The sequence below is a fragment of the Salvelinus namaycush genome, unplaced genomic scaffold (genome assembly GCF_016432855.1).
Source record: "Salvelinus namaycush isolate Seneca unplaced genomic scaffold, SaNama_1.0 Scaffold199, whole genome shotgun sequence".
In the NCBI taxonomy this organism is placed as follows: Eukaryota; Metazoa; Chordata; class Actinopteri; order Salmoniformes; family Salmonidae; genus Salvelinus; species Salvelinus namaycush.
The window spans coordinates 2022-29375 of record NW_024058774.1 but is presented as its reverse complement, the minus strand read 5'-3'; the positions used below and the strand labels follow the sequence as shown (position 1 = coordinate 29375).

At 46.9% G+C, this 27354-nt stretch overlaps 1 protein-coding gene across 1 annotated transcript; it reads left to right on the top strand.

The window, feature by feature from the left end:
• Window positions 1-243: 243 nt before the first annotated feature.
• LOC120037930 (E3 ubiquitin-protein ligase listerin-like) lies at window positions 244-26200 on the top strand (the record flags this gene model as incomplete). The annotated part of the gene is made up of 17 exons (XM_038983887.1): window positions 244-372; window positions 841-1047; window positions 6231-6329; window positions 6443-6502; window positions 7079-7249; window positions 7924-7976; window positions 8595-8775; window positions 8963-9136; window positions 14746-14936; window positions 15756-15903; window positions 16556-16819; window positions 17109-17423; window positions 19484-19635; window positions 19874-19967; window positions 20355-20580; window positions 22195-22266; window positions 26038-26200. Coding segments are annotated over exons 1-17 (2612 nt in total), but the record flags the coding sequence as incomplete, so codon positions are not given.
• Window positions 26201-27354: the final 1154 nt, after the last annotated feature.

Genomic DNA, 27354 nt, shown 5'->3' with positions numbered 1-27354 from the left:
ACGATCAGCAGAATGTAAGCTCAGTTCCATCTCACTCCACTGTTGGCCAATGGGCTTTCTCTCTTCAGATTTAAATTCTTCAGATTTATACATCCGGTGAAACATCTTTTTGGTTTTTACGTGGTTTTCTAGTATTCAGGAGTCTTTTTGCACATCCGGTGAAACATCTTGCTCTAGCTGCGCTATGATGACGTATTTCCGATCTTTTTTTACGTTTTTTCCGGGTAATTGTTGTGACGTGTATTCCCTTTTCGGACCCCATGCTTTTTGGCTTTTGCTCGCTATCTAATGTTTGAAAGTTAACTTAATCTGTAAAATAAAATACATAAAATGGGGGGAAAGAATAAACAGCGAACGAAAGGAAACGTTCGGGTAAGTTACCTCGCCACTGCTATTGATTGAGCCAGATATAACGTTACATTCGCTCGCTATTCTAACGTTAGCCATGATATCTGTGTGGTTAGCTTAGCTAGCTACATAACACTAGGCAAGCTGGGTGATATCCGGGATCATTGGGACGTCCCTACCCTAAATCAGAACCTCTTACCGTTTTAAATGTCAACTTCAATGGTGTAACGTCAAAGTTGGGATGTCCTATTCCCAAGGATCCCGGATAGCACTGACCCGTTAGGTAACGTTAACTTGGCCATTCAAAGTTCACGCCAGCATAACTTTCCAGAATTTTATGTTTGATTACAATCAACTTAGAAATCAACTAACTAGTTTGTCAGTGAGTTACCCGGTGTTACGTATGGTAATGTTATGGTGAGTGGGTTTAATAACTACCGAACAACTCCAGTTGTAAATCTGACATTTCGTCCGTTCTTCCACCACCACTAGCCGTCCAGCAGCGGGCGGGCTGCCGAGTTGCTGGCCCGGGAGAGTGGTGTCGTACCCGGGTTCGTGGGGTTCGCCACCACAACGACCACAGAGCCGGGCTATGTGCCTGCTGTCCATGGGGCAGAGGAGATCGACAACCTGGTTGATGCTGACTTCCGCCTGGTGTTGAGGAAACTATCAAAGAGAGACACAGTCACCAAACTGAAGGTAAGATCTTAGAGAAAGAGAAGGGGAAGAGATGTACACCTTTGCAGAGGCCAAATCAACCTTCGTACCGCCTCCAAAATTTTGTAACGATGTGAAGGGCTCCACATTGGCATGATTGGTTGATGGTAGGTGGGGGGCGGTACGTCCTGTAAAAACACAAACTCGCTTCCTTGACATCTTCCTACACAACAACTCTGTTCTGTTCCGCGAAGTTCAAGAAGTACTAATAACCCTGACTTCTGCAGAGCAGTAAATGCCTTACGGCCAATGCAGATGCTGGAATGACCATAACATGTCATCTAGTAGCTGTAATGCTGAGGCAGCATTGGTACGCACTATTTAAGCTTTTGATGGTTGCTAGGCAGCGCCCGTTACCACTCACCCTGGCAGTTGTAAAACTTTGTGAGTCATGCCATTTCACCCGTCTCTTCACCTAACCCACCACATTCACCTGTACATAGCCCATCTATAATTTAGCACAAACAACTACCTCTTCCCCTACTGTATTTATTTATTTAGCTCCTTTGCACCCCATTATTTCTATTTCTACTTTGCACATTCTTCCACTGCAAATCTACCATTCCAGTGTTTTACTTGCTATATTGTATTTACCTCGCCACCATGGCCTTTTTTTGCCTTTACCTCCCTTACCTCACCTCATTTGCTCACATTGTATATAGACTTATTTTTCTACTGTATTATTGACTGTATGTTTGTTTTACTCCATGTGTAACTCTGTGTTGTTGTATGTGTCGAACTGCTTTGCTTTATCTTGGCCTTGAACGCAATTGTAAATGAGAAATTATTCTCAACTTGCCTACCTGGTTAAATAAAGGTTGAAATAAAATAAAAAAGTAAAAACTGTTTTCTAAACCACAGCTAGATGTATCCAGAACAACAAATATTGTAATAAAGTAGGCTAGTGTAATTGAAGGCATCAAATTGTTGCTTACTTAAACTCCCAAAGTAATCCAATCGTTTATAATAGGATTTGAATCAATAGCCTACCCGCGTGTGGTCAACTATTTCAGCATCGTTTCACGCGGCTTTGAGGTCGTGTCTACACTTAACACTTACATGCGACTTTTGCTATCAGAATACGAAGATCACATTTGAAAAGACGGGTGTAGACGCACCCAAAGTTGTTTTGTGGTTTGATTATGTTCAGATCTGGCTGGCCTCTTCAGGAGAGGGGGTTCAGGGATGCATCGTATGCAGATTTCTCCTTGGTCTGGACCAATCAGACTACCGAAAGAATATCAAGTGTGTGACGTCATCAGCACTCCTCCCACAAGTCTCCATAAAACTTTTGTTTTGGCCCCGAAATAGACCTTTTCGTTGTAACATTGGAGGAAATACGTTCCTAGCACGTGAGAAACGTGTTTGCTGGACTCGTAAATGCTAGCCAGCTAGCTAATATTTAGAAAAATATGTTTTTGTTTGTGTAGAGTTTATTTATTTGTTATTTTTTTATATAACCTTTATTTAACTAGGCAAGTCAGTTATGAAAAAATTCTTATTTACAATGACGGCCTACTCCGGCCTGACCCGGACGACGCTGGGCCAATTGTTGGGACTTCCAATCACGGCCGGTTGTGATACAGCCTGGAATCGAACCAGGGTCTGTAGTGACGCCTCTAGCACTGAGATGCAGTGCCTTGGACCGCTGTGCCACTCGGGAGCCCAATCCCTTTAGTGTTGTTTGCTAGTTTGCTGGACAGCTACATAGTGTAGCTGGCTAGTTGGCTGCAGAGGTTAGCTGGCTAGTTAGCTGCAGAGGTTAGCTGGCTAGTTAGCTGCAGAGGTTAGCTGGCTAGTTAGCTGCAGAGGTTAGCTGGCTAGTTAGCTGCAGAGGTTAGCTGGCTAGTTAGCTGCAGAGGTTAGCTGGCTAGTTAGCTGCAGAGGTTAGCTGGCTAGGTGGCTGCAGAGGTTAGCTGGCTAGGTGGCTGCAGAGGTTAGCTGGCTAGTTAGCTGCAGAGGTTAGCTGGCTAGTTAGCTGCAGAGGTTAGCTGGCTAGTTAGCTGCAGAGGTTAGCTGGCTAGTTGGCTGCAGAGGTTAGCTGGCTAGTTGGCTGCAGAGGTTAGCTGGCTAGTTGGCTGCAGAGGTTAGCTGGCTAGTTGGCTGCAGAGGTTAGCTGGCTAGTTGGCTGCAGAGGTTAGCTGGCTAGGTGGCTGCAGAGGTTAGCTGGCTAGGTGGCTGCAGAGGTTAGCTGGCTAGGTGGCTGCAGAGGTTAGCTGGCTAGGTGGCTGCAGAGGTTAGCTGGCTAGGTGGCTGCAGAGGTTAGCTGGCTAGGTGGCTGCAGAGGTTAGCTGGCTAGGTGGCTGCAGAGGTTAGCTGGCTAGGTGGCTGCAGAGGTTAGCTGGCTAGGTGGCTGCAGAGGTTAGCTGGCTAGGTGGCTGCAGAGGTTAGTTAATGCCGTCAAGTTGTTGTTTTGTCATATTGTTCCTATTCCAGCATTTGCAGAATGCATAGTGACATTTTAATATGGCGTGGGAAAAGGGAATCCAGACACACTGTGGACACGGTAGACACATTTTAAATATAGGTATAGATTCATAATGTGTTCTGAATTCCATGATCAGAACGCTATGATCAGAATCAAAAGCTGCATGGACTGTCAAGTCTAGACACGGCCTGAGACGAGCTTGTTATCTTGACTAATAAATCAATCAATAAATGTCTGATTTTTCTTTTCACTGAATCGCCGTTTGGATATTGATTAGGCTACCATTAGGCTGGGGGAAATGTGAGGCGAGAGTGCTGATCATCTTGTCTAGTTGGGTCATTGATCGGCATTGATCAGAACATTTTGGCAGCACGTTATTTAGCTTAACAAGTAGATTTATTTTGCTCTTCACTCGCTCTGTCGCTCGGCCGTTCTGTCGCTCGGACGTTCTGTCGCTCAGCCGCTCTGTCGCTTTGTAGCTTTGGCCTACTGTCGACCAAAAGCCTGTGACTTAATCAATGTGATTTTGTTTCACCGAATCTGTATATTTGGTTAAATAAGAGTTGCTATAGCTCATCTGTTTCTTTGCTAATCTATCAATGATAAGAAACATTTAGCATGTTATAATGTAGCCTAACTCAAGTACAAAAAACTACAACTACAAAAAAATCCTGTGGAGGTTGTGAAATATGAAGACGAGACTTGCATATTTTAGAAAACATAGATTGCTATTGTTTTCTATGAGTATCATGATGTAGATACAGTCAACGTAAGACCGTACGCCTGCTCCCCAACAAAGCGGAGTGAGGGTTGGAAAGAGATGAAATATGGATTTAAAAAATAAATTAAAAAGCATGGGCTTGTCTTGGCCTCTGTTTCAACATATTTGGCCAGTCTACCTCCACTCCTAAACGTCTACCTCCGCCCCTAAACGTCTCCCTCCGCTCCTAAACGTCTCCCTCCGCTCCTAAACGTCTCCCTCCGCTCCTAAACGTCTCCCTCCGCTCCTAAACGTCTCCCTCCGCTCCTAAACGTCTCCCTCCGCTCCTAAACGTCTCCCTCCGCTCCTAAACGTCTCCCTCCGCTCCTAAATGTCTCCCTCCGCTCCTAAACGTCTCCCTCCGCTCCTAAACGTCTCCCTCCGCTCCTAGACGTCTCTCTCCGCTCCTAGACGTCTCCCTCCGCTCCTAAACGTCCGCTCCTTAACGTCTACCTCCGCTCCTAAACGTCTACCTCCGCTCCTAAACGTCTACCTCCGCTCCTAAACGTCTACCTCCGCTCCTAAACGTCTACCTCCGCTCCTAAACGTCTCCCTCCGCTCCTAAACGTCTCCCTCCGCTCCTAAACGTCTCCCTCCGCTCCTAGGCGTCTCCCTCCGCTCCTAGGCGTCTCCCTCCGCTCCTAAACGTCTACCTCCGCTCCTAAACGTCTACCTCCGCTCCTAAACGTCTACCTCCGCTCCTAAACGTCTCCCTCCGCTCCTAAACGTCTCCCTCCGCTCCTAAACGTCTCCCTCCGCTCCTAGGCGTCTCCCTCCGCTCCTAGGCGTCTCCCTCCGCTCCTAGGCGTCTCCCTCCGCTCCTAAACGTCTACCTCCGCTCCTAAACGTCTCCCGCCGCTCCTAAACGTCTCCCGCCGCTCCTAAACGTCTACCTCCGCTCCTAAACGTCTACCTCCGCTCCTAGACGTCTCCCTCCGCTCCTAGACGTCTCTCTCCGCTCCTAGACGTCTCTCTCCGCTCCTAGACGTCTCCCTCCGCTCCTAGACGTCTCCCTCCGCTCCTAGACGTCTACCCCCGCTCCTAGACGTCTACCCCCGCTCCTAGACGTCTACCCCCGCTCCTAGACGTCTACCCCCGCTCCTAGACGTCTACCCCCGCTCCTAGACGTCTCCCTCCGCTCCTAGACGTCTCCCTCCGCTCCTAGACGTCTCCCTCCGCTCCTAGACGTCTCCCTCCGCTCCTAGACGTCTACCTCCGCTCCTAGACGTTTCTCTCCGCTCCTAGACGTCTCCCTCCGCTCCTAGACGTCTCCCTCCGCTCCTAGACGTCTCCCTCCGCTCCTAGACGTCTACCTCCGCTCCTAGACGTCTCTCTCCGCTCCTAGACGTCTCCCTCCGCTCCTAGACGTCTCCCTCCGCTCCTAGACGTCTCCCTCCGCTCCTAAACGTCTCCCTCCGCTCCTAAACGTCTCTCTCCGCTCCTAAACGTCTCCCTCCGCTCCTAAACGTCTCTCTCCGCTCCTAAACGTCCGCTCCTAGACGTCTCTCTCCGCTCCTAGACGTCTCTCTCCGCTCCTAGACGTCTCCCTCCGCTCCTAGACGTCTCCCTCCGCTCCTAAACGTCTACCTCCGCTCCTAGACGTCTCTCTCCGCTCCTAAACGTCTACCTCCACCCCTAAACGTCTCCCTCCGCTCCTAAACCCGTTCATGTGCGCAGGAGATATAAAAAGCTTATCTGAGCTAGAATGTGGTAAAAAAAATGGGACTGTTTGAATTGGGCTCTAAAAAAAAACCATTGTCAGATTAAAATAAAATACAGGCAGCATACCATAAAGACTGTAAAGACTAATAGAGTACCAAAAACTGATATCACACAGAATAGAGTACCAGTCGCTTCAGTTCCCTTGGGAGAAGAATGTTCTAGATTCAAACAGACACAAACAGACACACACACACACACACACACCAGCCCTGTCCCGGAGGCTCTGACATTTTGCTCTCTATTTCTCCCCTGAAGGCAGCGCAGGAGTTCGGGGCTATGTGTCAGGAGCGGGACTCAGAGGTCGTTAAAGGAGTTCTACCTTACTGGCCCAGGATCTACTGCAAGATTTCAATGGTGAGTCTTAGTGAGCTGCTACACTAGGGAGGGAGGGGGGTCTCAAGTGTTTGCATATTGTATGTGATCCTTGTGGGACTTGAACCCATGACTCTGATGTTGTTTGATTCCAGGACCACGACCGACGTGTGAGAGAGGCCACCCAGCAGGCGTTTGAACAACTGGTCCTGAAGGTGGGAGACAGACAGACGGACAGACACACAGACAGCAAGACGGACAGAACACAGCAAGACGGACAGAACACAGCAAGACGGACAGACACACAGCAAGACGGACAGACGTAGAGACGGACAGACAGACAGCAAGACGGACAGACGTAGAGACGGACAGACAGACAGCAAGACGGACAGACGGGGACACAGACAAACAGCTAGACGGACGGACAGACAGCTAGACGGACGGACAGACAGCTAGACGGACGGACAGACAGCAAGACGGACGGACACACAGACAGCAAGACGGACAGATGGACACGCGGACGGACGGACACCAAGACGGACGGACAGCAAGACGGACGGACACACACTTGAATAACCCATTGATCTCTGTATAACCCATTGATCCCTATATAACCCATTGATCTCTGTATAACCCATTGATCTCTGTATAACCCATTGATCTCTGTATAACCCATTGATCTCTGTATAACCCATTGATCTCTGTATAACCCATTGATCTCTGTATAACCCATTGATCTCTGTATAACCCATTGATCTCTGTATAACCCATTGATCTCTGTATAACCCTAGGTGCGGCGTAGTCTAGCCCCCTACCTGAAGAGTGTGATGGGCCACTGGCTGCTGTCTCAGTGTGACAGCTATCCTCCTGCTGCCTCTGCTGCCTGCCAGGCCTTCAACGCTGCCTTCCCCCCCAGCAAACAGGCTGAGGCTCTTAGCTTCTGCAAGGACGAGGTTCTCACTGTGAGTAGTCTATACTATACTATAGATAGAGATCCTCACTGTCAGTAGTCTATACTATAGAGAGAGGTCTTCACTCTCAGTAGTCAAAGGTATAGAGAGAGATCCTCACTGCCAGTAGTCTATACTATACTATGGAGAGAGGGGGTGTTGGGTTAGGTGGGGTGGTGTTGAGGGAGATGATTGTCAAAATGATGAAGATGTCTTTAACCTGAGTGACGACGATGATTGTGATGATGATGATAGTGATGATGATGGTGGTGATGATGATGATTGTGATGATGGTGATGATGATGATAGTGATGATGATGGTGGTGATGATGATGATTGTGATAGTGATGATGATGATAGTGATGATGATGGTGGTGATGATGATGATTGTGATGATGGTGATGATGATGATAGTGATGATGATGGTGGTGATGATGATGATTGTGATAGTGATGATGATGATAGTGATGATGATGGTGGTGATGATGATGATTGTGATGATGGTGATGATGATGATAGTGATGATGATGATAGTGATGATGATTGTGATAGTGATGATGATGATAGTGATGATGGTGATGGTGATAGTGACGATGATGATGGTGATAGTGATGATGATGATGATGATAGTGATGATGATGGTGATTGATGATGATGATGATTGTGATAGTGATGATGATCTTCAGGTACTTCAAGACAACTTGCTGAAGGAGACGGCAGACACCCTAAGTGACCCACAGTGAGTAGTTCATCTATTTTCTCATCACATATGACTGCTGTTTAGCACCCATAGTAAGCTGGGTACTTGACTATAAGGAAGAATGAAGTCATACCCATAATGCCAGAGAAGCTGCGATCTCTAGTGCAGGCTAAATAACCCTGGCTAGGGGCTGATAGGCCAGCAGCAGAGGTAGAGACTGATTCATTAACCTGTTGATGATGTGTTATATGATTGGCCAGCAGCAGAGGTAGAGACTGATTCATTAACCTGTTGATGATGTGTTATATGATAGGCCAGCAGCAGAGGTAGAGACTGATTCATTAACCTGTTGATGATGTGTTATATGATTGGCCAGCAGCAGAGGTAGAGACTGATTCATTAACCTGTTGATGATGTGTTATATGATTGGCCAGCAGCAGAGGTAGAGACTGATTCATTAACCTGTTGATGATGTGTTATATGATAGGCCAGCAGCAGAGGTAGAGACTGATTCATTAGCCTGTTGACGATGTGTTATATGACAGGCCAGCAGCAGAGGTAGAGACTGATTCATTAGCCTGTTGACCATGTGTTATATGACAGGCCAGCAGCAGAGGTAGAGACTGATTCATTAACCTGTTGATGATGTGTTATGAGGAGTGTTCCAGAGGAGGAGAGGGAGGCGAAGTTCATCCGCCTGCTTACCAGCTCTCTACTGGGGGTGAAGAGACTGCTGTCCTCCTTACCCCAGACAGACACACACAACCTGCAGGACAGACTGACACACCTCCTCAACCAGGCCAAGTTCTGGAAGTACAGCAGACACAAGACCCCACAGGTACGGAGATAGGGTACACACACGCACACACGCACACACACACACACACACACACACACACACACACACACACACACACACACACACACACACACACACACACACACACACACACACACACACACACACACACACACACACACCTCCCACTAACCTCCTCGGTGTGTCCTCTGGTCTCTCTCTCCAGGTGCGTGGTGCTTTCTTCGAGGTGGTGTCTTCCCTGTGTGAACACACTCCAGGTCTCATGCAGACTGAGGCTGCCAGAGTATGTCCCGCTGTTCTACTGTCTATAGACGACACGGACCCTGTGGTGCTGCCTCCGCTCTGGGAAGCTGTACTCCACACGCTCTCCACCTTAACAGTAAGTCTGCTGGGGGGTCGATGTAACCACAGACATTCAAACCGGTAGATAGTGACTGGGCTGACGTCATCCACGGAAATCTCCCGGGAGTATTTGAAGCTTTGCCATATTTCTGAACGGGGTTGAATGGCACACAACAAAAATTTGCTAAGGATCATGGTGAACGTGGCCGTAACGAGGAAAGGATTGTGGTCGTTGTAGTCTTTTTCATGTTGCCTGATGGCCGTAACGAGGAAAGGATTGTGGTCGTTGTAGTCTTTTTCATGTTGCCTGATGGCCGTAACTAGGAAAGGATTGTGGTCGTTGTAGTCTTTCGTGTTGCCTGATGGCCGTAACTAGGAAAGGATTGTGGTCGTTGTAGTCTTTTTCATGTTGCCTGATGGTGCTAACTAGGAAAGGATTGTGGTCGTTGTAGTCTTTCGTGTTGCCTGATGGCCGTAACTAGGAAAGGATTGTGGTCGTTGTAGTCTTTCGTGTTGCCTGATGGCCGTAACTAGGAAAGGATTGTGGTCGTTGTAGTCTTTTTCATGTTGCCTGATGGCCGTAACTAGGAAAGGATTGTGGTCATTGTAGTCTTTTTCGTGTTGCCTGATGGCCGTAACTAGGAAAGGATTCTGGTCATTGTAGTCTTTTTCATGTTGCCTGATGGCCGTAACTAGGAAAGGATTGTGGTCATTGTAGTCTTTTTCATGTTGCCTGATGGTGCTAACTAGGAAAGGATTGTGGTCGTTGTAGTCTTTTTCATGTTGCCTGATGGCCGTAACTAGGAAAGGATTGTGGTCGTTGTAGTCTTTTTCATGTTGCCTGATGGCCGTAACTAGGAAAGGATTGTGATCGATGTAGTCTTTTTCATGTTGCCTGATGGCCGTAACTAGGAAAGGATTGTGGTCGTTGTAGTCTTTTTCATGTTGCCTGATGGCCGTAACTAGGAAAGGATTGTGGTCGTTGTAGTCTTTTTCATGTTGCCTGATGGCCGTAACTAGGAAAGGATTGTGGTCGTTGTAGTCTTTCATGTTGCCTGATGGTGCTAACTAGGAAAGGATTGTGGTCATTGTAGTCTTTTTCATGTTGCCTGATGGCCGTAACTAGGAAAGGATTGTGGTCGTTGTAGTCTTTCATGTTGCCTGATGGCCGTAACTAGGAAAGGATTGTGGTCGTTGTAGTCTTTCATGTTGCCTGATGGCCGTAACTAGGAAAGGATTGTGGTCGTTGTAGTCTTTTTCATGTTGCCTGATGGCCGTAACTAGGAAAGGATTGTGGTCGTTGTAGTCTTTCATGTTGCCTGATGGCCGTAACTAGGAAAGGATTGTGGTCGTTGTAGTCTTTCATGTTGCCTGATGGCCGTAACTAGGAAAGGATTGTGGTCGTTGTAGTCTTTTTCATGTTGCCTGATGGCCGTAACTAGGAAAGGATTGTGGTCGTTGTAGTCTTTTTCATGTTGCCTGATGGCCGTAACTAGGAAAGGATTGTGGTCGTTGTAGTCTTTTTCGTGTTGCCTGATGGCCGTAACTAGGAAAGGATTGTGGTCGTTGTAGTCTTTTTCATGTTGCCTGATGGCCGTAACTAGGAAAGGATTGTGGTCGTTGTAGTCTTTTTCGTGTTGCCTGATGGCCGTAACTAGGAAAGGATTGTGGTCGTTGTAGTCTTTTTCGTGTTGCCTGATGGCCGTAACTAGGAAAGGATTGTGGTCGTTGTAGTCTTTTTCATGTTGCCTGATGGCCGTAACTAGGAAAGGATTGTGGTCGTTGTAGTCTTTCATGTTGCCTGATGGCCGTAACTAGGAAAGGATTGTGGTCGTTGTAGTCTTTTTCATGTTGCCTGATGGCCGTAACTAGGAAAGGATTGTGGTCGTTGTAGTCTTTCATGTTGCCTGATGGCCGTAACTAGGAAAGGATTGTGGTCGTTGTAGTCTTTTTCATGTTGCCTGATGGCCGTAACTAGGAAAGGATTGTGATCGATGTAGTCTTTTTCATGTTGCCTGATGGCCGTAACTAGGAAAGGATTGTGGTCGTTGTAGTCTTTTTCATGTTGCCTGATGGCCGTAACTAGGAAAGGATTGTGGTCGTTGTAGTCTTTTTCATGTTGCCTGATGGCCGTAACTAGGAAAGGATTGTGGTCGTTGTAGTCTTTCATGTTGCCTGATGGTGCTAACTAGGAAAGGATTGTGGTCATTGTAGTCTTTTTCATGTTGCCTGATGGCCGTAACTAGGAAAGGATTGTGGTCGTTGTAGTCTTTCATGTTGCCTGATGGCCGTAACTAGGAAAGGATTGTGGTCGTTGTAGTCTTTCATGTTGCCTGATGGCCGTAACTAGGAAAGGATTGTGGTCGTTGTAGTCTTTTTCATGTTGCCTGATGGCCGTAACTAGGAAAGGATTGTGGTCGTTGTAGTCTTTCATGTTGCCTGATGGCCGTAACTAGGAAAGGATTGTGGTCGTTGTAGTCTTTCATGTTGCCTGATGGCCGTAACTAGGAAAGGATTGTGGTCGTTGTAGTCTTTTTCATGTTGCCTGATGGCCGTAACTAGGAAAGGATTGTGGTCGTTGTAGTCTTTTTCATGTTGCCTGATGGCCGTAACTAGGAAAGGATTGTGGTCGTTGTAGTCTTTTTCGTGTTGCCTGATGGCCGTAACTAGGAAAGGATTGTGGTCGTTGTAGTCTTTTTCATGTTGCCTGATGGCCGTAACTAGGAAAGGATTGTGGTCGTTGTAGTCTTTTTCGTGTTGCCTGATGGCCGTAACTAGGAAAGGATTGTGGTCGTTGTAGTCTTTTTCGTGTTGCCTGATGGCCGTAACTAGGAAAGGATTGTGGTCGTTGTAGTCTTTTTCATGTTGCCTGATGGCCGTAACTAGGAAAGGATTGTGGTCGTTGTAGTCTTTTTCATGTTGCCTGATGGCCGTAACTAGGAAAGGATTGTGGTCGTTGTAGTCTTTCATGTTGCCTGATGGCCGTAACTAGGAAAGGATTGTGGTCGTTGTAGTCTTTTTCATGTTGCCTGATGGCCGTAACTAGGAAAGGATTGTGGTCGTTGTAGTCTTTTTCATGTTGCCTGATGGCCGTAACTAGGAAAGGATTGTGGTCGTTGTAGTCTTTTTCATGTTGCCTGATGGCGCTAACCTGGTTTTAATGTCTATGAACCGGATGGTCGTCTACTGTTAATCCTTTGCAGCAGAAGCTTCATTTGAAAGCTCAGCGTTACCTAGAACCTAGAACCTAGCTACGTCAACATTGGAAAACAAAAAAAGGACGGCAAATACGATCATCAGAATTACGGCTCTTTAGAGTGACATTTTTTAAAATATTACCATTATTTAACTAGTCAAGTCAGTTAAGAACAAATTCTTATTTACAATGACGGCCTAGGAATAGTGGGTTAACTGCCTTGTTCAGGGGCAGAACGACAGATTTTTACCTTGTCAGCTCGGGGATTCGATCTCGCAACCTTCCGGTTACTAGTCCAACGCTCTAACCACTAGGCTGCCTAGCACTGTTAAATACAGAACATGTTGACTCTCTGTTCTCCATTCTGGTCAGTCCCTCCATCTTCACTCTGTCAGCCCCATAGACATCGGTCAGTCCCTCCATCTTCACTCTGTCAGCCCCATAGACATTGGTCAGTCCCTCCATTTCCACTCTGTCAGCCCCATAGACATCGGTCAGTCCCTCCATTTCCACTCTGTCAGCCCCATAGACATTGGTCAGTCCCTCCATCTCCACTCTGTCAGCCCCATAGACATCGGTCAGTCCCTCCATCTCCACTCTGTCAGCCCCATAGACATTGGTCAGTCCCTCCATCTCCACTCTGTCAGCCCCATAGACATCGGTCAGTCCCTCCATTTCCACTCTGTCAGCCCCATAGACATCGGTCAGTCCCTCCATTTCCACTCTGTCAGCCCCATAGACATTGGTCAGTCCCTCCATTTCCACTCTGTCAGCCCCATAGACATTGGTCAGCCTCTCCGTCTCCATTTGACAGGCTCGTAGACATTGGTCAGCCTCTCCGTCTCCATTTGAGAGGCTCGTTGACACCGCAGTTTTCATCCATGTGTTAAGAGCGTGCATGAGGGCGCAAGCTTCCTCATAGCCTGCTGGCCTGTGATTGGCCCGTGTCAGCACATGGTCCTGTGTGACCACAAATGTAGTAGTCAGAATGGATCAGTATTTAATTACATATCTAGTAGGCAGAATGGATCACTATTTAATTAAATATCTAGTAGGCAGAATGGATCACTATTTAATTAAATATCTAGTAGTCAGAATGGATCACTATTTAATTACATATCTAGTAGTCAGAATGGATCACTATTTAATTAAATATCTAGTAGTCAGAATGGATCACTATTTAATTAAATATCTATTAGTCTGAATGCATCAGTATTTAATTAAATCTCGATTTGTAGCGAACTTCCAAAGAATTCAATGTGGGTATCGAAGTTGATGACAATAAACACACTTTAAAGCCTAAAAAGGACGTTAAAAAAAGTATATGTATTTGGTGATCGTAATTTCCATATAGGGCTTCACCGATTTGCATCAGTCAGAAAACTGATTCAAACATTATGAATCGCCAGTTCACCAATGGTTTTACGTATTCCTTTTATTTCTTCCTCATTACGAAAATACTGCTAGTCTGTTGTTACTGAATTGATCCAGCCCCTCCTCCAGCCTGTCCTCCAGCCCCTCCTCCAGCCTGTCCTCCAGCCTGTCCTCCAGCCTGTCCTCCAGCCCCTCCTCCAGCCCCTCCTCCAGCCCCTCCTCCAGCCCGTCCTCCAGCCCGTCCTCCAGCCCGTCCTCCAGCCCGTCCTCCAGCCCGTCCTCCAGCCCCTCCTCCAGCCCTTCCTCCAGCCCCTCCTCCAGCCCGTCCTCCAGCCCCTCCTCCAGCCTGTCCTCCAGCCCGTCCTCCAGCCCGTCCTCCAGCCCCTCTTCCAGCCTGTCCTCCAGCCCCTCCTCCAGCCCCTCCTCCAGCCCGTCCTCCAGCCTCTCCTCCAGCCTCTCCTCCAGCCCCTCCTCCAGCCCGTCCTCCAGCCCGTCCTCCAGCCGTCCTCCAGCCTGTCCTCCTCCAGCCTGTCCTCCAGCCTGTCCTCCTCCAGCCCGTCCTCCACCCTGTCCTCCACCCTGTCCTCCACCCTGTCCTCCAGCCCGTCCTCCAGCCCGTCCTCCAGCCCGTCCTCCAGCCCCTCCTCCAGCCCGTCCTCCAGCCCCTCCTCCAGCCCCTCCTCCAGCCCGTCCTCCAGCCCGTCCTCCAGCCCGTCCTCCAGCCTGTCCTCCAGCCTCTCTTTCACCCTCTCTTTCACCCTCTCAAACGTGTGTGCATGTAACTGCCTATGCCATTGATCTAGAAGTCAGATAACTGTGCACAGCAGCTGGCGCCAACGAGAGGTAGACCTAACCCCATCCCTGTTCTAGTATTCGTAGGCTACATCTTCGCGACACCTTCAGCATTCAGTCAGATGTTTGTAAAATGGCTTTTACATTTATTAAATCACAGGCTTTATTAATTGAGGGATTTGCTGGGTCATTGTTACCAAGTACGCCCTCTGTCTCTGTCTCTGTCTCTCTCTGTCTCTCTGTCTCTGTCTCTGTCTGTCTCTCTGTCTCTGTCTCTGTCCCAGGACTGTTGGAGTCATGTCAATGCCAGGAAGGCTGTTCTGCCTAAACTGTGGTCCCTGTTAAAGGATGGGGGTAAAGGTTTGGCTACAGCCCTCCACTCTAACCTGCTACCCCTCATCAGTAAACTACCCACTGAGGTCACGACACCTAACCTAGACTTCTATACAACCTTCTACAGCTGTCTCATACAAGGGTAAGGAGAGGGCGGGTGGTGGAGGAGAGGGCGGGTGGGTAAGGAGAGGCGGGTAGTGGTGGAGGAGAGGGCGGGTGGTGGAGGAGAGGGCGGTTGGGTAAGGAGAGGGCGGGTGGTGGAGGAGAGGGCGGGTGGTGGAGGAGAGGGCGGGTGAGGAAAGAGAGGGCGGGTGGTGGAGGAGAGGGCGGGTGGTGGAGGAGAGGGCGGGTGGTGGAGGAGAGGGCGGGTGAGGAAAGAGAGGGCGGGTGGTGGAGGAGAGGGCGGGTGGTGGAGTAGAGGGCGGGTGGTGGAGGAGAGGGCGGGTGGGTAAGGAGAGGGCGGGTGGGTAAGGAGAGGGCGGGTGGTGGTGGAGGAGAGGGCGGGTGGGTAAGGAGAGGGCGGGTGGTGGAGGAGAGGGCGGGTGAGGAAAGAGAGGGCGGGTGGTGGAGGAGAGGGCGGGTGGTGGAGGAGAGGGCGGGTGGTGGAGGAGAGGGCGGGTGGTGGAGGAGAGGGCGGGTGGTGGAGGAGAGGGCGGGTGAGGAAAGAGAGGGCGGGTGGTGGAGGAGAGGGCGGGTGGTGGAGGAGAGGGCGAGTGGTGGAGTAGAGGGCGGGTGGTGGAGTAGAGGGCGGGTGGTGGAGGAGAGGGCGGGTGGTGGAGGAGAGGGCGGGTGGTGGAGTAGAGGGCGGGTGGTGGAGGAGAGGGCGGTTGGTGGAGGAGAGGGCGGTTGGTGGAGGAGAGGGCGGGTGGTGGAGGAGAGGGTGGAGGGGAAGTGTGTGTGTTATCCCATCGGAGAGTCCAGCTGCAGTGTTTAACCCAGAGTGTGTGTGTGTGTGTTGCAGCTTGTCCAGTGAGCGTGCTGTGTCCAGTCCTTCAGAGAGTGCAGCTATCGTGGTGTCAGCAGTAGAGTGTTTGAGATACACTCTGTTACAGAACACTGGGGAGGAGGAGGAACACACACGGATACGCACCGTGCTCCTAGAACAACAGGTAACAACATGCTCCTAGAACAACAGGTAACAACATGCTCCTAGAACAACAGGTAACAACATGCTCCTAGAACAACAGGTAACAACATGCTCCTAGAACAACAGGTAACAACATGCTCCTAGAACAACAGGTAACAACATGCTCCTAGAACAACAGGTAACAACATGCTCCTAGAACAACAGGTAACAACATGCTCCTAGAACAACAGGTAACAACATGCTCCTAGAACAACAGGTAACAACATGCTCCTAGAACAACAGGTAACAACATGCTCCTAGAACAACAGGTAACAACATGCTCCTAGAACAACAGGTAACAACATGCTCCTAGAACAACAGGTAACAACATGCTCCTAGAACAACAGGTAACAACATGCTCCTAGAACAACAGGTAACAACATGCTCCTAGAACAACAGGTAACAACATGCTCCTAGAACAACAGGTAACAACATGCTCCTAGAACAACAGGTAACAACATGCTCCTAGAACAACAGGTAACAACATGCTCCTAGAACAACAGGTAACAACATGCTCCTAGAACAACAGGTAACAACATGCTCCTAGAACAACAGGTAACAACATGCTCCTAGAACAACAGGTAACAACATGCACATAAATTATAATTCTGTGTATCTTTCCTCTCTGTCCATAGCTCCTCCCCCTCATCGACAGTGCCTTGGGAAGCCCCTCCCTCCAAGCCGGTCCCCTTTTCCCATTGGTTACGGACATGCTCGTCTCCTGGGAGAAGAGGGCTGGACTTCAGGATGTGGGTGTGCTTAGCGAGGGAGAGAACGAAGTTGTCTTTGATAGGCTGCTGGCGGACTTCTGGGAGGGGCTTAGGGTGATGTTAGCCCGTCGTGTACAGAGTGACAGTCTGGAGCGGAAAGACCTAGAAGGAATGTCCTCGCTGCTACAGGTATGTGTGTTTGTCTGCCTGTTTGTCTGTCTGCCTGTTTGTCTGTCTCTAAGTGTCTCTCTGCCTGTTTGTCTGTCTGCCTGTTTGTCTGTCTCTAACTGTCTCTCTGCCTGTTTGTCTGTCTCTAAGTGTCTGTCTGCCTGTTTGTCTGTCTCTAAGTGTCTCTCTGCCTGTTTGTCTGTCTCTAAGTGTCTGTCTGTCTCTGTCTATGTGTGTTTCTCTCTCTCTGTTTCTCTCTGTCTCTCTCTCTCTGTCTGTTATTATTTCTATCCATCTCTGTCTCCTCCAGGTGATGCAGAGCCCAGTGAGTGCCGGCAGGAAGCAGACCAAGAAGAAGAGATCGGTGAAGATCTGTTTCTCTGAGCCAGAGAGTTCTGGTTCTCCAGAGGAAGAGGGCGAGGTGGCGCTGAAGTGTGCCCAGCTGGAGGCCCCCGAGCTGGGCCAGGAGACGGCCGAGGGCCCCCTGAAAAGCTGGCACCTGGAGGAGATTGTCTGTCAGCAGGCACAGATCAGTTACTCCCATGTGAATGATAAGAACTCGGAGAGACATCTGGTGTACCTCTCTCTTCTCCTTCGCTCCTTCCATACCCCCAGGGTCTTCACTGTGAGTCTTCCTTTCCTTTCCTTTAGTCCATTTTCTCTATTGTGTTCTTTATTGGAGATAAACTGTTATTTTCCTCACAGTAACATTATCAATCACAGATATATTTTGTATATTGGATCGCAGGAAGTCACCTTTTTAACCTTTCTAGGATGAGTGTGCCGCTAGCGGCACTCCCCCCCCCCCCCACTGAAAAACCAGTGCCGCGAAATTCAAAAAAAATATTTTTTTAAAATATTTAACTTTCACACATTAAAGTCCAATACAGCTAATGAAAGACACAGATCTTGTGAATCCAGTCAACATGTCCGATTTTTAAAATGTTTTACAGGGAAGACACAATATGTAAAGATGTACATCTATTACCTAAAAACACATTAGCATAATCCACCATCTTTTATTTGTCCACCAACACCAGTAGCCATCACCAATTCGGCTAAACTAAGATATTTATAGCCCCTAACCAACAAAAAAACTCATTAGATGACAGTCTGATAACATATTTATGGTATGGGATAGGTTTTGTTAGAAAAAAGTGCATATTTCAGGTAGATGGCATAGGTTACAATTGCACCCACCGTCACAAATGGAATAGAAAAACTACTTAGAGCAACGTGTTTACCTACTTACTAATCATCAAACATTTCGTAAAAATACACAGCATACACGAATCGAAAGACACAGATCCTGTGAATACAGACAATATTTCAGATTTTCTAAGTGTCTTACAGCGAAAACACAATAAATCGTTATATTAGCATAGCACATACCACATAGCAGCCCAGCATTGATTCTAGCCAAAGTGAGCGATAAAAGTCAACATCGCCAAAAGATATTAATTTTTTCACTAACCTTCTCAGAATTCTTCCGATGACACTCCTGTAACATCACATTACAACATGCATATACAGTTTGATCGCAAATGTTTATATTTAGCCACCAAAATCATGGTTATACAATGTGAAATTTAGCTCAGCTGGTCAGAAAATTTCCTTGCGCCACTTAGACAGTGATCTACTCTTATACATAAATACTCATAAACGTGACTAAAAAATATAGGGTGGACAGGGATTGATAGACAATTTAATTCTTAATACAATTGCGTTATTACATTTTTTAATTTATCCTTACTTTTCAATACAGTTTGCGCCAAGCGAAGCTACGTCAAAAAACATGGCGTCCTAAGCCACTAAAATGTTTCGACAGAAACACGATTTATCATAATAAAAATGTCCTACTTTGAGCTGTTCTTCCATCAGTATCTTGGGCAAAGGATCCTTTCTTGGGAGAAATCGTCTTTTGGTGGAAAGCTGTCCTCTTGCCATGTGGAAATGCCAACGGCGTTCGGGATGAACTGAAAAGCGTGCCCAACTATTCACATCGTTGCAAAAATAAATGTCCCAAAATCGCACTAAACGGATATAAATTGCTATAAAACGCTTTAAATTAACTACCTTATGATGTTTTTAACTCCCATAACGAGTAGAAACATGACCCGAGTAATATTACCCCCTTCACTAATGCTTGGAAAAGGTGCGGGCCGGTGTCCTCTAGGCGCATGACGCAGCTCCAAAAGAATGACTAGCTTCAGGGTTTTTTCATTTGTAGGGCCTGTGAACGCGCAATCGACCCCATTGGAATCGTCATCACGTAAAGGCATCCAGGGGAAGACGTAAGAAGTGTCCGTATAGTCATAGCAAAATCAGTGCCTTTTTAACTGACTTCAGAACAGTGGCCAACATTTCTGAAATCTGAATCCATGTCAGGGAAATTGCTGTAGAATGGGCTCTGTTCCACTTAGAGACAAAATTTCAACTCCTATAGAAACTATAGACTGTTTTCTATCCAATAATAATAATAATATGCATATTGTACGATCAAGGATTTTGTGGGAAGCCGTTTAAAAAAAGTACCCAATTAGCATAAATAGCCTAAACAGCGCCCTCATCCCCAACAGGTTAACATTATACTTCATTTGCATTATATTGATTCTATCTCTTAGTCACATAATGATTTCTCTAATTTCTTTCCCCCTTTTTTGTATTTTTTCCCCCACTCCCCAGATGCTGCTCATCACATCAGAAGAGGAGAAGTTAAAAGGGAAGGATGAACAGAAGGCAGATGGAGGAGGGGGAGGTGGCGTGCCCCCCCCCAGTAACCCTGCTGTGCGGTTTCTACTGGAGCGTGTGGTGTTGTGGCTGGGGCAGGAGGACAGGTAATGTACACACTCATTATATATATATACCGTATACCGGCCAAACCCGGACGACGCTGGGCCAATTGGGTGGGCCTATGCCCTCCCAGGCCCACCCATGGCCGCGCCCCTGCTCAGTCGTGTGATATTTTAGTGACCAGTATTAAAGTGACCATTGTTCCTTGACTATGTATGTAGGGCTGCAGGGTTGAGTAACCGGGTGGTAGCCGGCTAGTAACAGTCTCATATTATATTACAGGAGAGACACCAGTTACCTGGTAGAGATGGTGTTCAGTTCTCTACGCTGTTGCAGTCCACAGGAGACCACACGCATCCTCAACCATATCACCACGGTAACGTCAACTCTAACTATCATCGCTGTAACTCTGTCGACTCTAACTGTCAATTCCCTAACTCTTAGCTCTGTAGCTGCCAATTCCCTAACTCTTAGCTCTGTAGCTGCCAATTCCCTAACTCTTAGCTCTGTAGCTGCCAATTCCCTAACTCTTAGCTCTGTAGCTGCCAATTCCCTAACTCTTAGCTCTGTAGCTGCCAATTCCCTAACTCTTAGCTCTGTAGCTGCCAATTCCTTAGCTCTGTAGCTGCCAATTCCCTAGCTCTGTAGCTGCCAATTCCCTAACTCTTAGCTCTGTAACCCTCAGTTCCCTAACTCTTATCTCTGTAGCTCAATAGTATGCTGGTGAAGATGGTCCCAGCCTTATTCTCTGTCTCACCTACAGATGGATCTAAAATGGGGAGTTCTTCTCCAGATCATACAAAAGGCGTGTGCGGACCCTGTATCTCTGCAGGCGTGTGGTGATTGGTTTAAGGGCTCCGTGCTGGGTGAGCGGCTGCTGGGGTTGGCTGAGGAGCTGTGTGAGGTGGGACTTAAAGGCTCCGGCTCCGCCCCTAATAGGGACAGCTGGGCTCTGATCAGCCTAGCGCTGTCTCAGCATCATAATAATGGTGAGATTACACACACACAAAACAGCTTTCTTTTGTAGCCCAACCAGCTCAGATGATCTGACCCATATTACTGCCGCAACATTTTCATCCTCCTAAAGCGAATCGTATTTTACTTTCATGAACCATGTCGTGGTCTGTTCTAAAACTATTACCGGGTCGTTAACCGTTTGTTTACACTTTGTTCAGTCATGTTACCTCATTGGCTAGCTAGCTAACAACCATGCTAACTTGACCAATATATCCAAATATTCTGGGGCATAGAAAGAAAAGTAGGGTTGCACGATATATCGGGGAACATATCGGAATCGGACGATATTTTGCTAAAAATGCTAACATCGGTATCGGCCTGATGTCTAGTTTAACGGCGATGTTAAAAACCGATGTCAGAGCTGCCGTGCATTTAACGTAGATACATAATGTAATGACACCGTGTAAAATTTTGCGCTACACGTGTGCAACCCAGCATTCCTAACCTAGCCCACAATGTCTGCTGTGTGGATCGAGCCGTCAACAAGTCCAGCAGTCATTTGAAAGAGTAAGAACATTTCAGAGAGACAAATCAAAAGGCGAAATCCACAACGCCAAGATAATGGAATTCATTGCCCTTGACAGTCAACCGTTCTCTGTCGTGGGTGATGTTGGCTTTCGCCGACTGGTTGAGCACCGGTACACACTACCAAGTGCGCTATTTTTCAGATGTTGCCCTACCGGAGTTACACAGTAGTAGCGTCACTGCTATTAGCTTCACCACATACTAACGCCGTTTGGGTCTTTGCGTGTCAAAAGATACAGTAGCATTGTCAAAGCTGTACAAAAAGTCTGCAAACAAGCAAACACCGGCCACAAACGATGTGTTTACAATACCGCGTTGGTAATAAAGCATTATTTGTTCGACCTCAACGTCAACAAGATTTAGCTTGGTACCTAGCTAGCACCAATACAACCAGCCTGAAAACAATGACCAGTAGAAACTGCAGTCAATTTCATTATTCTTAGCAGTGATTTAGGAATCCTTCGGAGTAAGTATTGGCTAGGTTGCCACTTGTTGTTCGCAAATGAATACAAATGGTAGAATTATGCCATACTTTTATTTTAGCTAACCGCAAAGTCCACTATTGGACTGAATGAATGACAGATATTTTGCATGTCATCATCACAAACCTAATATTTATTTTTATGAGACTTGTGTACAATTTTCAATGTATTGCATCTCAGTAGGAAAATTAGTGCTTTTACACCAAATGTAGAAACCTAATATTTTGTAATTTCAGCGACAGGTATACATATTAACATCTGATCTTTCATAATTAACTCACGTGTGTCAGTGATACATATCAGTTTCTAGTGCGCAACGTGTCCTTCAAAAGTAGCTAGAATTCCACATAGACCCAACATAGGCTGTATCTCAATCAATAAATAAAAAAAATATTATTTTTTTCTTCTGGTGCTCCTAAATTTGATGTGGTGCTCCTAACTTGTTCAAGTTAGGTGCACCAGTGCTACCAATGGAAGAAGAAAAAAAAGACAATTTTGACATTTGGGTTGCTCCTTGAACTTCCTATGCTGGGGAAAAAAATCCTGATTATTCACCCCACTCTCTGTCTTTCTCCCCAGAGCCCCTGATAGGAGCTGTGTACGTGGAGAAGATGATAGCCAAGCTCCATGCTACCCTGTCGGCGGCTAAAGGTCTGTATGTTGGGCCCCTGGAGCACCAATACATTCTCTTCATCCAGGAGTGGTGCGCTGTGGCTTGACCCTGTGGCTCCTATCAACTAATGTATGTGTATGTTAAACGGGGTGTAACGGTTCGTTAAACCCACCGTTGGGTTGGGTTCGGGTACAGCAGGAAAATTTAAATGCCGTGCACAACGTTCAACATTTCACAATGTTCCTGGCGTTGTCGGTTGTGACATCATTCTCAATGTTCCTGGCGTTGTCGGTTGTGACATCATTCTCAATGTTCCTGGCGTTGTCGGTTGTGACATCATTCTCAATGTTCCTGGCGTTGTCGGTTGTGACATCATTCTCAATGTTCCTGGCGTTGTCGGTTGTGACATCATTCTCAATGTTCCTGGCGTTGTCGGTTGTGACATCATTCTCAATGTTCCTGGCGTTGTCGGTTGTGACATCATTCTCAATGTTCCTGGCGTTGTCGGTTGTGACATCATTCTCAATGTTCCTGGCGTTGTCGGTTGTGACATCATTCTCAATGTTCCTGGCGTTGTCGGTTGTGACATCATTCTCAATGTTCCTGGCGTTGTCTATTTGACAGGATTGTTATGTTTCCACTCTGATGCTGCGTTTGTAACCATGTTGGAGGTGGGAATTTACCAGTTGTGAAGTGGGAGGTGGGAATTTACCAGTTGTAAATACCAGTTGGATGCATTCTTCATGTGATTGGAACTCGTTGAGAAAGGCCAATTTGTCTAATGGTGAACAAGCTGTGTCCATAAACTAAACCATAAACTAAAAGTAAAGTTTATCATGCCTGTAAACAAATGATAGTTCAAAAACCACATGAATCAAATCAAATCAAGTTTATTTTATATAGCCCTTCGTACATCAGCTAATATCTCGAAGTGCTGTACAGAAACCCAGCCTAAAACCCCAAACAACAAGCAATGCAGGTGTATAGATGTGTAAGCATTAATAGATTGTGTTTTATAAAAAAAATGTTGTTGGATTGAACTGCTGTTATAGAGGTCAGAGGTCACCATGTGGGAGAAGTGGGTGCTTAGGATGATAGTCAGTTTCCCACTATTGTTTACCAGTTGGAGCGGCCGTTCAAATGAATTTTTCCCAGTCGTATCTGCTAACTTCCCACTGCTTGCTAAAGTGCCAGATGCACACTTGTGACTCAAGGGACCGTGTTTGTAGCACGGGACTTTCTTACTCCGGGGGTAATGTAATGGGACGTTTCCCACTCCGGGGTAATGTAATGGGACGTTTCCCACTCCGGGGTAATGTAATGGGACGTTTCCCACTCCGGGGTAATGTAATGGCACGTTTCCCACTCCGGGGTAATGTAATGGCACGTTTCCCACTCCGGGGTAATGTAATGGCACGTTTCCCACTCCGGGGTAATGTAATGGGACGTTTCCCACTCCGGGGTAATGTAATGGGACGTTTCCCACTCCGGGGTAATGTAATGGGACGTTTCCCACTCCGGGGTAATGTAATGGGACGTTTCCCACTCCGGGGTAATGTAATGTGCAACACATGGTGCATTGGAAAACAAGCAGAATACATACACTACTTAGCCAAAAGTATGTGGATACCCCTTTTAAATTAGTGGATTTGGCTATTTCAGCCACACCCGTTCCTGACAGGTGTATAAAATTGAGCACACAGCCATGCAATCTCCATAGACAAACATTGGCAGTAGAACAGTTTTACTAAAGAACTCAGTGACTTTCAACGTGGCACTGTCATAGGATGCCACCTTTCCAACAAGTCAGTTTTGTCAAATTTCTGCCCTGCTAGAGCTGCCCCCCGGTCAAGTGTAAGTGCTGTTATTGTGAAGTGGAAATGTCTTGGAGCAACAACGGCTCAGCCGTGAAGTGGTAGGCCACACAAGCTCACAGAACGGGACCTCTGAGTGCTGTAGCACGTGAAAATCATCCGTCCTCGGTTACAACACTCACTACAGAGTTCCAAACTACCTCTGGAAGCAACGTCAGCACAATATCTTTTCGTGGGTTTCCATGGCTGAGCAGCCGCACACAAGCCTAACATCACCATGCACAATGCCAAGCTTTGGCTGGAGTGGTGTAAAGCTCTCCCCCATTGGACTCTGGAACAGTGGAAACTCGTTCTCTGGAGTGATGAATCACGCTTCCTCATCTGGCAGTCCGATGGACGATTCTGGGTTTGGCGGATGCCAGGAGAACGCTACCTGCCCCAATGCATAGTGCCAACTGTAAAGTTGGGTGGAGGAGGAATAATGGTCTGGGCTGTTTTTCATGGTTCAGGCCTCTTAGTTCCAGTGAAGGGAACTCTTAACGCTACAGCATACAATGACATTCTAGACGATTCTGTGCTTCCAACTTTGTGGCAACAGTTTGGGGAAGGCCCTTTCCTGTTTCAGCATGACAATGCCCACGTGCACAAAGCGAGGTCCGTACAGAAATGGTTTGTCAAGATCGGTGTGGAAGAACTTGACTGGCCTGCACAGAGCCCTGACCTCAACCCAATCGAACAACTTTGGGATCAATTGGAACGCCGACTGAAAACCAGGCCTAATCGCCCAACTTCACCTCACCTCACTAATGCTCTTGTGGCTGAGTGGAAGCACAGTCACCACAGCTATGTTCCACCATCTAGTGCAAAGCCTTCCCAGAAGAGTGGAGACTGTTATAGGGGACCAACTCCATATTAATGGCCATTTTGGAATGAGATGTTGGACGAAAAGGTGTCCACATACTTTTGGACATGTAGTGTATTTCTGTTTGCTGTAACGAATGGACAATAAATATGTCCACTATTGAATTGTGTATTAAAGTATTATAACATATTGTAAAGTATTGTATTGTACCTTATTATATTAGTATTGTATATCAACAGTATTCCATTGTATTGTAGTAGTATTGTACACTTAGGTAGGTACACCATCCCGTTCATCAAAATGGTTAGCTCCTACAGACAGTGAGTCACGTGGTCGTGGCTTGCTAAATAAAGCAGGCAGACAGGCATCAAGACATTCAGTTACTGTTCCGTTGAACGTTAGAAAGGACAAAACGAGTGACCTAAGAGACGTTGAGCGTGGTATGATCGTCGGTGTCAGGCGCACCGGTTCCAGTGTCTCAGAAACGGCCTCCTGGGCTTTTCAAGCACGACAGTATCAAGGGTTTTTCCCCCCGTAAAATGTCTCTACAAACATCCAGTCAACGGCAGTCCTGTGGGCGAAAACAGCTTGTTGACGAGAGGTCCAAGGACAAGGGAAAGAATCTCGCAAGCCAATCGGCGGGCCACAAACCGACCAATAACAGCGCGGTACAACAGTGGTGCGCAGAACGGCGTCTCGGAACGCACAGCTCGTCGGTCCTCGTCACGGATTGGCCGTTGCAGCAGACGACCACACGAGTTTCACTCCTATCAGCTTAAAACAAGAAGAAGCGGCTCCAGTGGGCACGCGATCACCAACACTGGACAACTGTGAAGTGGATAAACATCGCCTGGTCTGACAAATCCCGGTTCCTGTTACGTCATGCTGATTTGGCGTAAGCAGCATGAGTCCATGGGCCCATCCTGCCTTGTGTCAACGGTACAGGCTGGTGGTGGTGGTGTTATGGTGTGGGAAATGTTTTCCTGGCACATGTTAGGTCCCTTGATACCAATTGAGCAACTTTTACATCCCCAAAGAATTCAGGCTGTTCTGGAGGCAAATGGGGGTCTGACCCGGTACTAGATGGGTGTACCTAATAAACTGTATATCAACATTATTGTATTGTATTGCAGGTCTGTCTGAGAGGGGTAACCTGGAGCCGCTGGTGTGTTTCATCTGTGATGTGGCCTCCACGTTCTTCACCTCCGTAACACACTGCCTCCTACTGGCCTCCGCTGAGGAGCTACTGCTCACTGTCTTCACACTCACCGCACAGGACCAGACACACACACACCTGTCAGGTAAGACACACGCTCACACACACACACACTCGGGACCAGACACACAGTGTTTTCCATTAGCGTTGTCTAATCAGCCGGTTACATAACACATTTTCAACTTTATAAATTGAACTAGGCTTCTTTTCATTTAAAAGCCTTCTCCCGCTAGAATGAACGATATACGTCTCCTAGCGATCTATTGATAGGACAGCTGCCTGTCAGTCATAAAGCCAGCGATGACAGGGAAGCTCACTCTGCTATCTGACCCACCTCCCGGTACTGTTTGTGTGGCTGTGATTGGTTGCGGTCGAATTTCATTACATGGAAGAGGGGAGAGAGGGCATGCTCATGTATTTGCACGTCCCAACGATGAGTCTAAATCCACTTATTTTCTGTCACATTCATTTATTTTCTTTTGCGTGTCTCACATAGGTTTTCTTGAAAACCAAATCTTTCATAGGATGTCGGGGCTTGCCAGACAGTGACGCAAAAGTTTAGGGACTCTCGTCTTGTCAGTCAGTCTGGCCTACCGAATCGCATCGCTGAGAGAGCCATTTATTTGGCTCGATTAATTGCATAGGTTCCTGGTAGGCCTAGGCTTTTTGTTTATTATCTGCAGATCAATGATGATAACATTTTGATGAAGATGATGAACCTTCACTGCAGGAACAATTAGGTAGTGGAGAGACTCATTCCGGTCCAAATAGGATCGTTAGGGCCCTCGGGTAATCCAGGCGTTAAAACGGAATTCAACAATATAAACAAAATGCATTGTCCTTAGTGGGGAATCAATTAAATGTATTTAACATGTATTAATTTATCAAGTTTATCATGAGACATGAACAGAATGCATAAAAACTGGGAATAACAAAACTGAATTTTTGAAAGAAAACCGAATCAGGCAAAATATATAGGGCACTACCTATGGATAATTTTAAATTAAATTATGCTATGTCAAATCAGAAAGATATCATTCTTAAGACTGATTTAACCTTTAATAAAATTGTCAAGATAAAGTAGGTTTGTTACTTAATTTTTCTGTTTTAATAAAATACATAATTTAAAGAACAAACATTGTGACTATTCATAACTTTCTGTAAAACTGGAAATATGACTTTAATCTCAAGAGAAGATGGTTAAATAACATTTTTTTTAAAGGTTTAATAGTCC